Below are 14,545 nucleotides of genomic sequence, written 5' to 3' on the forward strand. Positions count from 1 at the left end.
GAGCTAGGAGCTTCTTCTGGTCTCCCACTTGGGTGGGTGGGGGCGGGGCCCAAGTACTTGGGTCATCTTCCTCTGCTTTCCCAGGCATATTAGTAGGGAGCTATATTGGAAGTAGAACAGCTGGGACTTGAACTGGTGGCCATGTGATGCTGACATTTCAGGAGGAGGCTTAACTTTCTGTGCCACAGCTGGCCCCACTGCATCCCTGTTCTAACTGGCTAACGCTTTCATTTCAGCTGTGTCCCCTCCTGTCACTCCTTTGATATCATGCTGTTGCTTCCTATTGCGGTTCTTTTGGGAACATGTCCTGGATAATCATGGTCTATTCTCATGCAATATTATTTCTACTGGAAAATCTTGAGAGGAAAAATGTTTTATTTGTATACTAGAACAAGCACAAATCTGTTAATAGAGAACATAAATTATACATTATTTTTCTAGATTTCATAGAAATCTTGAGCTTTTAGGTTCTGTTTGCTAGTCCCCTGAAAATGTGTTCTTGAGGAATTTCCATAGTACTTTTGTTCTTAGTACTATTTCTCACTTCCATATTTTCATGTTAACACGTGGCCTCATTCTTCGTGAAGAATTTGTTGATCACATGCTAGTCTTTCCTATGAATCCTTGTTCAGTTTATACTACTCTTATGCACCTTAGCATAAGCTGCCTTCTGTTTTATGTATATACATTTTTGTTGCTATTAATATTTAGCTTAATAGAAGCTATTTTTTATACTGCCTTTACCATTATAAGGTATAACAATGCTTTGCATATAGTATGCACATGTTAATTGAATAAATGAATGTGTGGATGATTTTTCTTTCAATTTTAATGCAGTCTTATTTTTGGGTTACACATAGAAAGTTAAGCAATACTTATTCTGTTATGGATTTGTTTCCTGCTGTAATTTTTACATATTTAGAATGGCACTGCTTTTATTATTTAATTTTATGAATTTGGACAGATGTTTAAATTACAGACAGAGCTTAAAAATTTCAATTTTATTTTTTGTCCTTAACTATTGTTTAGTCTAAAGTCCAGTAGTAGTCAATAGGATTATCAAGTAAATAGGCTCAGTAAATTAAAGATGACATAGCTTTTGCATCTAGGTATGATAAGAAGGAAATGTGCTGTAACCATAAAAGTATGTGCTGGTTATATCAGAAATCAATGATTGTGATTTTTAGTTTGTTTCATTCCATAGTGTAGTAAGAAACTGCTTTGTGAATAAATACTGAAATAAAATAAGTCTGTGACTATTACCAAACTTTAGATGGTACCTTATTCTAAGTTTATAACTTTAAAACAAAATGGTTTTACATCTGCAGAATAGTATGCTTGCTCCTCTAAAAGCCTCTCTTATCTTCTAACTCCATTAAGCTAATGTTACCATGCCAATCATAGTTGTTGTTTGTCTAAGAATTTAAGATACTGCTGAGAGATAGATGATACATTCATTGTTTTAATTAGTGGCAGTAGACCTAATCCAATTATTTGAAGGGAAAAAAATTCTTTCTTTTGGAGGAAACTGGCTTGCCCTCACGTAAATCACTAATTATTGAAGGCAAAATTCCATAAGGTTGCGAATAGTTCAAAAATGAACACTGAGAAATGAAATTTACCTTCTCAGCACAACTCTTACATGTTAAGGAATAATTGATTACTCTAACTTTCTTTTTTCTTTAAAACCTATCAGATTTCTTATTTCAGCCTTAGTTACATTTACCTCTATTTGTAAAGACTGTTCTCCTGGTTCTTCTCTTCCTGTCTGGCATCTAGCTTTTTTCTCTTCTGTTTACATTGCATGGTGTGTGGTCCTCTGCTGCTTCCAGCTTCATTCACGTTTTAGCTGTATCTGTGACTGCTGTTTTTTTCTAAGTCGTGTTCACTGTTTTATAACAAAAAATCAGACAAAAAGAATTTATGTATCCATTAGCAAAGCCAGTTTCTTATAATATGACTATAAATTGTTAAATCTTTTTCATAATAAATGGCTTATCTCAACTGGTTCTCTTACATTTGTGGTACCATACTCATTTATTTTCTAGATTTGCTTTTTATGTGTTACCACATATTTTTTAAAGAATCCTACTTTCAGTTTTTTTAAGAAAGTTATTTAAAAATAAAATTGTGTTAAATTCTCAAGGCACAACTGATTTTTTTAATGTAAAAAATTAATTCACTTCTACAAGGTATGTTGTTGATAACACTATCAGTGTATCATTCATGCTTTCAGCAAATATTTACTCAGCTTTTACTATGTGCCAGGTACTACTGGAGGAACCAAAACAAAGTCAGAAGTTTTAAGTAGCCAGTTGTTTCCCAAGTTTCCTTTAGTTGTAAGAAACAATGGTTCTCCATCTTTGAGAAACAAAGGACACCATCTTGAAAGAGGAAGATTTATTACTGTGTTGTGTCTGGTGCTAGAAAATGTGAAGATACTCAGTGGCTGGCTACTCTATCCATATTAAAGATACTGCTGTGTTCTTTGGCTGGCTGAAAACATTGTTTTCTCTAGTTTAAATTCTACAGAAAGTCTGAGTTTTCTAAAAAAAATCAATTTTACTGAACTATAATTTGCACAAATACACATATTTTAAATTTGCTAAGTTTTTTAAAATTTTATTTATTTATTTTTTGTTTTTAAGACAGAGAGACAGAAAGAGATCTTCCATCCACTAGTTCACTCCCCCAAATTCCCAAAACATACGGGGTTGGGCCAAGCCAATGCCAGGGGCCAATAACTCGTGTTCTGAGTTCCTCACGTGGGTATCTGGGACCCAAGAACTTGAGCCATCACCTATTGGCTCTCAGAGTGAACAGTAGCAGGAAACTGGAATAGAAAGTGAAGATGGGATTTAAAGTCTGATATGGGATGTGGGTGTCTTAACCATTGAACCACATGCCCCTGCTCAAGTTTGATGTGTTTTGACCAACTTACATACCTGTGTAACTAAGTAGCACCGTAGTAAATATAGAGAACATTTTTGTCCCCCCCGAGAGCCCCCTTATCTCCTTTTGCATTTATCTCCCACTCTTGTGTCCTCAGCCATCCCCAGCTCAAAGGAAACCATTAATCTGCTCTTTGTTAGTGTGAATTAGATTTACATTTTCTAGAATCTCATATAAAAATGATAAAGAATATACTTTTTTTGTGTTTGGCTTCTTTTGTTTTTAAGTCTATCCTGATAGTTCATATATTTCTGGTTCCTTCTTATTGCTAAGTAGTATTCTGTGGAATACAGTAAGTTGACCATTCACTAGCTGGTAGACAATTGTGTTGTTTTCAGCTTTAGGCTATTATGAATTATGACATTTTGTTTTCATTTCTGTGGACATTTTCATTTCTGTTAGGTAAATGCCTAGTAGTTGAATTGCTGGGCTGCACAATATATTCATATTACTATTGTATAAAAATTCCAATTGCTTCACATCTTTGCCAAATTTGATTTTGTCAGCCTTTTTCATTTTAAGTCCTTCTACTGAGACTGTAGTATTGGTGTTGTTTCAATTTTCATTTCCCTGAGATTTAATGATGTTTAGCATATCTGCCTAAGCTTGTTGTATTAGTCTTCTAGAGCTGTCATAACACAGTACCACAGACTGGGTTGAATAAACAGCAGGAATTTATTCTCTCACAGTTATGGAGACTGGAAATCAAGAAGAACATGTCTATGGGTTTCTTTTCTCTGGGGAACTTTCTCCTTGGCTTTCAGATGGCTGTCTTTCTGTCTCATCAAATGCCTTTTCTTTCTACATACACATCCCTTATGTCTCTTTCTCTTTTGATAGGAGTCTACACTTATAACCTGATTTGAACTTAATTACCTCTTTAAATGTCCTCTCTCCAAAATATAGTCACATTGGGAATGAGAGTTTCAACATAGGATTTGAAGGGCTAGGGAGACATCACAATTCAGCCCATAATACTTATTGACTAATTCTATATCCTTTTGTTGTTGGCTGTTTTTGTTCAGTTTTGTATGTATTTAAATCTTTTCCCATTTTTTTGGAGACTATATGACTTAGCATTGTTAAATTGTAAGAATCCTTTGTCAGATGTATATAATACAAACATTCCCTCCCATTTAAGTTTTCTTTCTTTTTTTTTTTTTTAAAGATTTTATTTATTTATTTGACAGGTAGAATTACAGACAGTGAGAGAGAGAGAGAGAGAGAGAGAGAGAGAGAGAGAGAGAAAGAAAGAAAGGTCTTCCTTCTGTTGGTTCACTCCCTAAATGGCCGCAACGGCCGGAGCTGCGCCAATCCGAAGCCAGGAGTCAGGTGCCTCTTCCTGGTCTCCCATGTGGGTGCAGGGACCCAAGCACCTGGGCCATCCCCCACCGCTTCCCCAGGCCACAGCAAAGAGCTGGACTGGAAGAGGAGCAGCCGGGACATGAACCGGCACCCACAGGGGATGCTGGCGCCGCAGGCGTAAGATTAAACCTACTGTGCCACGGAACCAGCCCCAGAGTTTTCTTTTTCTTTTTCTTTTTCTTTTTTTTTTTAAGATGTTATTTATTTATTTGATAGGTAGAGTTACAGAGAGAGAGAAGAAGAGACACAAAGAAAGGTCTTCCATATGCTGGTTTACCCCCTAAGTGGCTGTAGCCGCTAGAGCTGGGCTGATCTGAAGCCAGGAGCCAGGAACTTCTTCCAGGTCACCCACACAGGTGCAGGGGCCCAAGGACTTGGACCATCTCCTGCTGCTTTCCCAGGCCACAGCAGAGAGCTGAATTGGAAGTGTAGCTGCTGGGACTTGAACTGGTGCCCATACGGGATGCCGGCACTGCAGGTGGTGGCTTTACCCACTATACCACATTGCTGGTCTCTCAGATATATTTCTTTGGCATAGTCCAGTTATTTAGAGAAACTGCAGACTCTGCAGATACAGGAATGATTCTGAAAAGCTGTCCAAAAGTAAAGTAACAGTGGATGCAGACCTGTGCATCTCACACCATGCCAGCTTCTTTCCATGGAAAGAAGAAATTGGGGGTCTGACACCTGACCATACCTAGGAGCCTTTATCTGCATACTGAGACAACCCTTGCTTGCTGTGCATATCATTCCCTATCTTCCATAGTCTGCCTCATGGCCCTTCTCCCCCAAGCCCTCAAAATTGGCTACATTTCTACCCCTGTAAAAAAAGGGTTAAATAAATAAGCTTTTGAATAATGCTGACTTAGTGGGTAATCACACTTTTGTGATTTTCCCCTTGCTTTGATTTTTTTTCTCCCTTGTGTATGTTAATAAATTTGTATCCCTTTTCTCCTGTTCAACCTTTGCCAGTTTATCCCAGCAGACCTTTGGAGCAGAGGGGAAATTTCCCTTTGCCTCTAGCAAATCACGTAGTGTAAATCACTCAACCTTTTTCTTCTTTTTCACACTTGTTTTAGTTGCTCTGCATCTTTCCATATACAATTTAGAATCATCTTTTCAGTTTCCCTAGTAATTCCTGCTTGAATAGTGCCTGACACTATTGGTATTGTGTTAAACATGTTGTGGAAAAAATTGCTGTCATAGTAATATCAGTTTTAAATCTATAAATATGATTTTTCTTTCCATTTATTTTTAAAATTTTCATCAGCATTTTTTAGTTTTTAATGTTTGTTAGTATTATAATCTTTTGTAAGTGCTAGATTTTTTTTTTTTTTTTTTTTTTTTTTTGTCATGAGAGCAGTTAACTTTGTTTCTGGTGTTATCTTGTAATTTCCATGTCTGGTTTTGCTATGAGTATAGTGCTGGGTTCTTTAAATAAGCTTGAATTTATAAAGGAACTTTGTTTTATAAATTAATGTATGTAGTTATTTATTCCTTATAGTTGTAATAGAATCTAACAGTAAATCTAGAGACTGGAGGACTGGAGTTTTTTGTGGAAAAGTTTTAGATTTTGAACTGTTTTTACAAGTAGACAGTTATGCAGACTAGTTCTTCTTATGTTAGTTCTAGGGAATGGTAAATTTTAAGGAGTTAATTTGTTTTTTTTTAAATTTTCATTTTGTTTGAAAGGGGGTTAGAGAGAGAGAGACAGACAATCTTCCATCTGCTGGTTCATGTCCCAAATGCCCACAACAGCTAAGGCTGGGCCAGGCCTAAGCCTGGTGCTCAGAACTCCATTCAGGTTTCCCTCATAGATGGGAGGGACCCAAGTCCTTGATCATCATCGCCTGTTGCTTCCAAGAATTACGTTATCAGGGACCTGGATTGGAAGTAGAGTAGCTGGGACTTGAATCAGGCACTCAAATTTGGGATGTGGGAGTCTCAAGTGGCAACAAGCCGCTGTGCCAAATACCCACCCCTATTTTAAGCAGTTTTGACATTTCATTTAAATTGTTGAATTTTTTTCTAAAAATTGTTTTTAACATCCTCTAAATTTGGTGTCTGTATGATCTGTAGTGCTCTGCCATTCACCATCTATGTGTAGGCAAATTACCCTCCTTGTGCCTTAGTTTCCTCCTTTGTAAGATGGGATAGTAGTATTTTTTCTGAGATTGTAGGGACTAATTGATTAATTCAGTTGATACACATGAAGTATGTAGAATGGTTAAGAACCATAATTAGTACTCAGTATTTAGCACTCAATAAAAACATTGTCAAAACTTTTTTGACAGTTCCTTGTGAGGTTGTAGAGAGTCATGAGGCACACAGGTCAAGCCAGATGTGCTACAAGATCTTTTTCAGTTTCCTGACAGTGGAAAGTTGTTAAAGTCCAGCATTGTTGCAGTGGCTATTGAGTTCTCAGGAAAGATTCTGTTTCACAGATACCGGCTGCCCAGCAAGAAGGGAATGCAGCAGCTTGCAGATTGACTCAGGCTTTGATTTTGAAGTCCTACTTTTCCTACATAGCACTGAACATATATTGTATGAAGGATGCTTTTATGTCTTGTATATTATTTACTGAGCCTTTGATAAAAAAGAAATAGCTATGGTGTTGGTTATTTTGAATTCAGGTGTATGGTAGATTTTCTTTTGAATGAAAAGGAAAAAACATTGAGTATACTCTGTAACATACATCAATAATTTTTTTCTGTAAAGGACCAGTATAGATAGTAAATATTTTAGGCTTTTGGGGCCATATAGTCTCTGTTACAAAAATTCAACTTTGTTATTACAGTGCAAAAGTAGCCATGGACAATAAATATGTAAACAAATAGGAGTAGCCACATTCCTGTAAAACTTTATTCGCAAATGTTTGGCTGGTAGACAAGATTTGACCTTTGGCTCTTAGTTTGCTGACCTCTGGTTTCTGTAATAATTATATAGCCTAAGGGGCTGGCACAGTGGCATAGGAGTTGTGGTGCCAGTTCTTGGCTGCTCCATTTATGACCCAAATTCCTGTTAGTACGCCTGGGAAAGCAGTGGAAGATGGCTTAAGCCCTTATGTCCTTGCACCCATGTGGGAGACCCAGATGAAGCGCCTGGCTTCAGATCAGCCTGGCTCCAGCCTTTGCAGTCATTTGGGGAGTGAACCAGTGGATGGGTGATCTTTCTGTCTCTCTCTGTCTCTTTTCCTCTCTGTAATTCTGCCTTTCAAATAAATAAATAAAAGCTTTAAAAAAAATAAAAACAATTATATAGCCAGAGATTTGCCTGTATGTGCCCATGGCATACAGTATTTAATGGGCATTATTTATTTGTCCTGTGTAGCTTTTTAAAATATTTATTATTTATTTGAAAGCAGAATTACAGAGAGAGGAAGAAGCAGGAAGACACAGAGAGAGAGATATCTTCCATCCTCTGGTTCACTCCCCAAATGGTTGCAATGGCCAAGACTGGGAGAGGCTGAAGCCAGGAGCTTCTTCTGGGTCTCCCCGGTGGATGCAGGGCCATCTTCCACTGCTTTTCCTAGACACATTAGCAGGCAGCTGGTTCAGAAGTGGAACAGGCAGGACTCATACCAGTGCCACTCTGGGATGCTGGCATCTCAGGCAGCAGTTTTACCCGCTATGTCACAACAATAGCTCATGATGGTGAGATTTAACCCAGGTATTTGTAGTGGTAAACTATCCAGGAAATGCGTACATTTATGGCTTCTACTTTTGTGTGTGGGAAAATATGCATTAAAAAAATAAGATTCAGGATAATTTAGCATTGCAATTTTTATTTGCTAATTTATTCATCAAATCTTCACTGATTGCCTATTTACTTAGCACTGCTCCAGGCTCTACGTATATGTTGATAAGCATTATCTTTGTCACTGACCTCATGAAACTTACAGCCCAGCAGGTAAACTGACATTGAACAGGTAATTTCAGGTATGTTATACTCATTTATTTTCATAAACCACATTGTACCAACCTATTTTAATCAACATGATACCACCTATTTTAAGAAATAATTGAAGTTTAGAAAATTACTATATATATATATAATAGCCCTTCCTTAGATGTGTATAATTGCATATTTCAATTAAAATTCTATTTTTATTTAAGAAAAGAAAAGAAAGGGAAGAAAAAATTAATAAAGAAATGGAAGAAAAGGCAGCAAAGGAACTGGAGAAAGAACATTTGCAAGAAAAAGCAAAAGAAAAATATCAAGAATGGTTAAAGAAAAAAAAAGCTGAAGAATGTGAGAAGAAGAAGAAAGAGAAGGTATTTTTATTAAAGTGACTGGTTAGAATACCTGACTGTGGTATTCATATGTGACAGTTTTGAAAAAGTATATAATCATATTTGGGACTATCTTAGCGTAAAATAAATGCAGCTATCCGTATTTATTCTGTTATGCTTTGTTTAACCTTCAGATTGAAATATTCACTTGTGGTTTTCTTTAAGTTGAGAAATATTAATAAGCCTGTAAATATTTTTCAGTCAAACTCAAAACTTTTCATTGCCATTATTGATTTTAAATATTTTTGTGAAAAATCATGTTATTGTGTTATATACATTACTATTCCTTTAAAATAGAAAATAGCTTTTTTTCTTGGATTTGCTGTCACCTTAATATCACATCCCTTGTCATACATAATTTTGTTCTCAAATTATTTAACATCATGGTGAGTGATCCATTCAGGTGGGAAGCACCTGGGCTGAAATTCAGTAGCATTTAAATGGGAAAATCTAGTCATAGAATATCCTTGGAAATTCTTTGGTCTTGTCATTTTAAGGAAAAAGAAAAACAACGACAAGCTGAATTACAGGAGAAAAAGGAAACAGCAGAAAAAAAGTTTAAAGAATGGTTGGAAAATGCAAAAAATAAACCTCGTCCAGCTGCAAAGAGCTATGGTTATGCCAATGGAAAACTTACAGGTTAGTTTTTATGTTATGTGGTTTACATAAGTATGGTTTGCCAGAAGCAAATGTTGTACATTTTGTTTCTTTTTGACAGAAATAGAAATGTATAAAAATTGTTTTTCTTTCAAATTACTATTTTCGAAGAATTGTATTATAACCTACTATGTTGCTATGGATATACTACAAATGTATTGTCATTCTCTAAATCAGATATGTATAGACACACACAAACATATATATATATATATATATATATATATATGCATATATACACTTAAAGGCAGTAGTTGCAAAACTGCAAACATATGCTTTAATGATTTCTAACACAAGTATAGTTCCCTTACATTTTTGGTGATTATAAAGCCTTAATCAGGATATATTTAAGGGGTCATTTTACCTCCTCTTCTCACCATTCCTAAGGTGCAGCTTCCAATGCCTTTGGCACTTTTTTTTTTTTCAGGGTGAAATATTAGAGAGCATGTGATCCAAACACAAAAACCATTGGCCTTTAGGCTTGGTCTGATTGTAAATGGTAGTGCATGTTTTCCTTTGTGCTTCATGTTGGAAGCTCATACCTTGCTGACAGCTGCCTTCACTTGTTTAAGTGATTTATTATTAAAAATACTCCCATTCTGTTTTGTTCACACAATAGAACATATACCAGACTTTGTTTTGACCATCTTGGTGAAGTGTGTGTTGACATATCTATGCAGCCAGAGTGGTTTTCAGTATCTGAAAGACACATTCCTGCTGTCAGGATTAGGCCTCTCTCATATGTCACAGAGGTCATCCATTATAGCTACTGAGAATGGCCTGTTCCTTTTTTGTTGTTTCTTGTTTAAAAAAAAAAGAGTAAAATGCAGTGGTTTTTAGCTGATGTTTAGATAATAAAGTTAAAGATTTGGATATATTAACTAGAAATTAATTGCTAGAAAAATTATTTTATTAATATTTTTCCATTTTTAATTAATTCTAAAAAGGTACAAATTTGTCTGTAAATGCCATATTCATTTTAAGTGTCTATTTCTTAGCTTCAATACATTTTCTAAAATTATGAACTGAAATCTGTGTGTATATAGTGACTGAAGGATTTGGTGATGATTTGCAAAATGTCCCTCTTTCACAAGGTTAAACAATTTGTATGCGTCAGTACAGTGCTCCATAATTACTAATCAGAATTACAGTGCTATTGTGAAATGATTTTGAGTAACAGCAATCCAGAATTCCAGTAATTCTAAACAAGAATCTTGATTCACTTTAGCCACATATGCAAAATAATTTTTTTAAGATTTTATTTATTTATTTGAGAGAGTTACAGGCAGTGAGAGAGACAGAAGGAAATGTCTTCTGTCCATTGGTTCACTCCCCAAATGGCCACAACAGCCAGAGTTTTGCCAATCTGAAGCCAGGAGCCAGATGCTTCTTCCTGGTCTCCCAGGCGGGTGCAGGGGCCCAAGGACTTGGGCCATCTTCCACTGCTCTCCCAGACTACATCAGAAAGCTGGATTGGAAGAGGAGCAGCCAGGACATGAACCGGTGCCCATATGGCATGCCGGCGCCACAGGCGGAGGATTAACCTACTGTGCCATGGTGCCAGCCCCTGTTAAACTTTCTGGAGTTTTGGCACCAGCCGCATATGCAAAATAATTGAAAATTTTATTTTTATTATTTGAGAAACAGAGATAGAAAGAGCACTGCTGATTCCTCCCCAGATGCCTGCAGTGGCTGGGGATGAGCCAGGTTGAAGCTGGGAACCAGGAGCCGACAACTCAGATTAGGTCTTCATGTGGGTGGCATGAGCCCAACTACTTGAGCCGTCACCTGCTGCCTTTTAGGGTGTGCAGAAGCAGGAAGCTAGATCGGAATTGGAGGAGTTAGGACTCTAACCAGGCACTCAGATATGGGATGTGAGCTTCCCAAACCACATCTTAACTGCCACTTTAAAGGCCCGCCCTGCAAAATAATTTTTTTTCCTATAAACTTCAGTGTCTACAAGGGAAACTAGTAAACAGTCATTTCCAATACTGAGTTAAAAAGATGAAATTTTTTTTATTTAATGGTTGTGAAATTTGTTTCTTAGTAAAACTTTTGTAGGAGATATTGCTTATCTAGGTTTTAACATTATTGTCATTTGGATTCTTAGATTCATTTATCTTTTAACATTTACTATTCACAAGTTCAAATATTAAATTCGTCAAATTGGTTTATCAGTATATTTTGACTGTTTTCTAGAAATTTTTAAGTTGGTTGTTTTTTGGTCTAAAGAAAATATTTTATTTTGTTTTGATTTTTCAATAATTTTAGGTTTTTACAGTGGGAATTCCTATCCAGAACCAGCCTTTTGTAATCCAATTCCATGGAAACCAATTCATATGCCCCCTCCCAAAGAAGCTAAAGATCTGTCTGGAAAGAAGAATAAAAGACCTGTGATAAGTCAGCCAGAGAGGGCATCATCTGTGATAATTCATAAAGCCAGAAGCAATCTTTGCCTTGGAACTCTATGCAGAATACAAAGATAGTATACATGGGTAATAGCATGCTTTTTACCTGGAACTATTTGTTGTTAAAATCAATTATTTTTTACTGTTCAATCAGTAACTGAAAGTTTGGTGTGATTATTGGCAAGTACTAATTTTTGCATTTGTATATATAGAGTTCTTAGAGTTAATTGAGGAAGGTATTTTTTACATTTTGTTTTTTATGAAACTTTCAAGGGTAGCCTTTGCATATTTTGCAGGATAAGTGACTGAATAGTTAATGATTGTGTTTGTATTTAGCTTATATTAAAACTATGCTGTAATACCAATAGAACCAATGTTTTTTATACTCTGTTATTAGTTTATGTTTATGAGCTAATATTAATAAGATTAATCTGAGGGTGGACATTTGGCACAGTGGTGAAGATATTGCTTGAGAAGTCTGCATCCAATATCACAGTGACGGGTTTCAAGTGACAACTCTGCTTCTGATTTCAGCTCTCCTGCTGATGCACACTCTGGAAAGCAGCAGGTGATGGCTCAAGAACTTAGGTCCTTGCCTCCCACATAGAACACCTGAAATGTGTTCCAGTCTCCTGGCTTCAGTCTGGGCCAGTCCTGCTGTTGTAACATTTAGGGAGTGAACCAGTGAATGGAAAAGCTCTGTCTTCAGCTCTCTGACTTTTAAGTAACTAAAAATAACAAATAAATAAAAAATTAATGAGTAAATTTTTAAAATGAGCATTTCTAAACTGTATGCTTGAGGTAACTCTTAGAACAATCTAAAGATTTAGAATACTAGAGTAATCAGAAACAATCTTTGTTGATAGTTTTTGGTGTTTTTTTAATTAGTTAATTAATTAATTTTTGCTATGTAGGCATTTTACAAATAACTGAAAGCACGTTTTGTAAGGAAAAAAATCAGGATTGAGATGAGCAAAAGAAAATTTAAAAGCATTGTTTTGTACTCTCAATCTTATATTGATGTGTAATATTGAGACAATAACATTTTGTTGCACTTTGTAAAAACACTTACATGTTAATTTTAATTAGACTGCCAGTTTTGAAATTCAGATTATCATTGCTTTATTTTTAATATTGAAAATGTTGAATGTTAAATGATATTTTACTGACATTAAAATGAGTGATCTTATTAATAGATTTAAGGATAGTTCAAATGATTACTAAAATAGCACTCAGTACTTTTTATTAAGTTTTGAAAGTCTGTTATTTTTAGGGGATAATCAATTAATGAAAATTTGTTGTGACAATCTGTGCATCAGTAAGTTCATTTAGAATGATTCCTATTTAGAATATATTACATTTCTGCTAGGTTAATCAACTGCTAAGTTTGATGAGCTGTGTTGATCAATGCAAGGAAATGATAGTAGAATCTTTAAAAGATATTTAAGTCATTAGCAATCTGGGAAAATTACTTCCAAGCAGAAAATAGTATGTTAGCAATTCGTTGGGTTTCATGATATTTAAAGGCCTGACCAGTGAGAACCTCAGAGATATATGAAATGTCCAGAGCTAATTGACTTGTACAGAGAGAATACAAAATTTGACAGGATATCAGTTATCTCATCTGTAAAGAAAATATATAGTGAATATTTGCCTGAATTCTCAGGCATTTGAATATATTTGTCTAATAAACTCCCAGTTTCACAGAGGAGATTTTATTTTAGCTGTAACTATAGTAACAAAACTTTTTCAGTCATTCAATCATCAATCACTTATGTATATTCCAAGAACAGTATTTCAGATCTTACTCTTAATTGTAATGGAAGGCAGGGAATTTATACCATCTGGTTTATACTTTGAGATTACTCTGATTGCTGTGAGGAAATTGTTGGGAGCAAAGAATGGAAGTAGGGAGACTTACTGGGAAGATTTTTCAGTAGACTACAAAGAAGCCATGATAGCTTGGATTAAGGTGTCAGTAGTCACATGGTAGGAAGTATAGATCGATTTGAGTTATATTTTTTTAAAAGATTTATTTATTTATTTGAAAGTCTGAGATACACAGAGAGAGAAGGAGATGCAGAGAGAGAGGCAGGTCTTCCATCTGCTGGTTCACTCCCCAGTTGGCCACAGCAGCTGGAGCTGCACTGATCAGGAGCCAGGTCTCCCATATGGGTGCAGGGGCCCAATGACTTGGGCCATCCTCTACTGCTTTCCCAGGCTATAGCAGAGAGCTGGATCAGAAGCTGAGCAGCAGGGACTCGAACCGGTGCCCATATGGGATACCGGCAAGGCAGGCAGTGGCTTTACCTGCTATGCCACAGCGCCGACCTCATGGGTTATATTTTTGAGGTGGACCAAATAGGACTACTAATTTTTGGATGTCAGATTGAAAGAAGGGAAAACAAGATATGATATCTAGTTTTTTTTTTCTTTTTACCTGATAGTTGAATGTTGATAACTAGACTAGAAATAGGAAAATTGATAGGAGGAAATGTATTGGCTGAGAAGGGTCTGAGAGAGAGGTATTTAAGAATTCTATCCTGGATTTGTTAGGTTTGTGGTACTGACTGAATATCCTGGTGGAGACATTGGTTAAACATACACGTCTGATGCTCATGAGACACAGGGTTAGAGATAGAATTTGAGAAATATTAACATATAGGTAGTGTTTAAAAGCATAGGACTTAATCAGGTTACCCACTAAGAGTTTAGATAGTAAAAAGAGAGGGCTGGGGCAGGCATTGTGACTCAGTATGTGAAGCCCTTTCTTGGGACACCCACATTCTACATCAGAGTCCCTGATTTGAGTCTTGTATACTCTGTGCCTCCAGTCCAGCTTCCTGAGTGCACTTAGGGAGCAGCAGATGA

The 14,545-nt window shown here is 36.1% G+C and overlaps 1 protein-coding gene across 8 annotated transcripts in view; it reads left to right on the top strand.

Annotated features, from left to right (window-relative positions):
* Positions 1–14,545, top strand: part of CCDC34 (coiled-coil domain containing 34) — a 160,186-nt gene that overhangs the window by 17,736 nt on the left and 127,905 nt on the right. For 5 of the 8 annotated variants that reach the window (XR_011387901.1, XR_011387889.1, XR_007911402.2 and 2 more), the window contains 3 exons: positions 8,433–8,591; positions 9,107–9,248; positions 11,538–11,761. Coding sequence is in view for 5 of the 8 variants with exons in the window: in XM_051825207.2 (XP_051681167.1) it covers positions 8,433–8,591; positions 9,107–9,248; positions 11,538–11,752 (516 nt within the window). In the remaining 3 variants the exon portion in view is untranslated. Of the gene's footprint in view, positions 1–8,432; positions 8,592–9,106; positions 9,249–11,537; positions 12,045–12,208; positions 13,083–14,545 lie in introns of those variants that run through there. The other 3 variants (XM_002709206.5, XM_051825240.2, XM_051825222.2) reach the window with 2 other exon arrangements.

The sequence above is a fragment of the Oryctolagus cuniculus genome, chromosome 1, assembly GCF_964237555.1.
Source record: "Oryctolagus cuniculus chromosome 1, mOryCun1.1, whole genome shotgun sequence".
NCBI classification, from domain to species: domain Eukaryota; kingdom Metazoa; phylum Chordata; class Mammalia; order Lagomorpha; family Leporidae; genus Oryctolagus; species Oryctolagus cuniculus.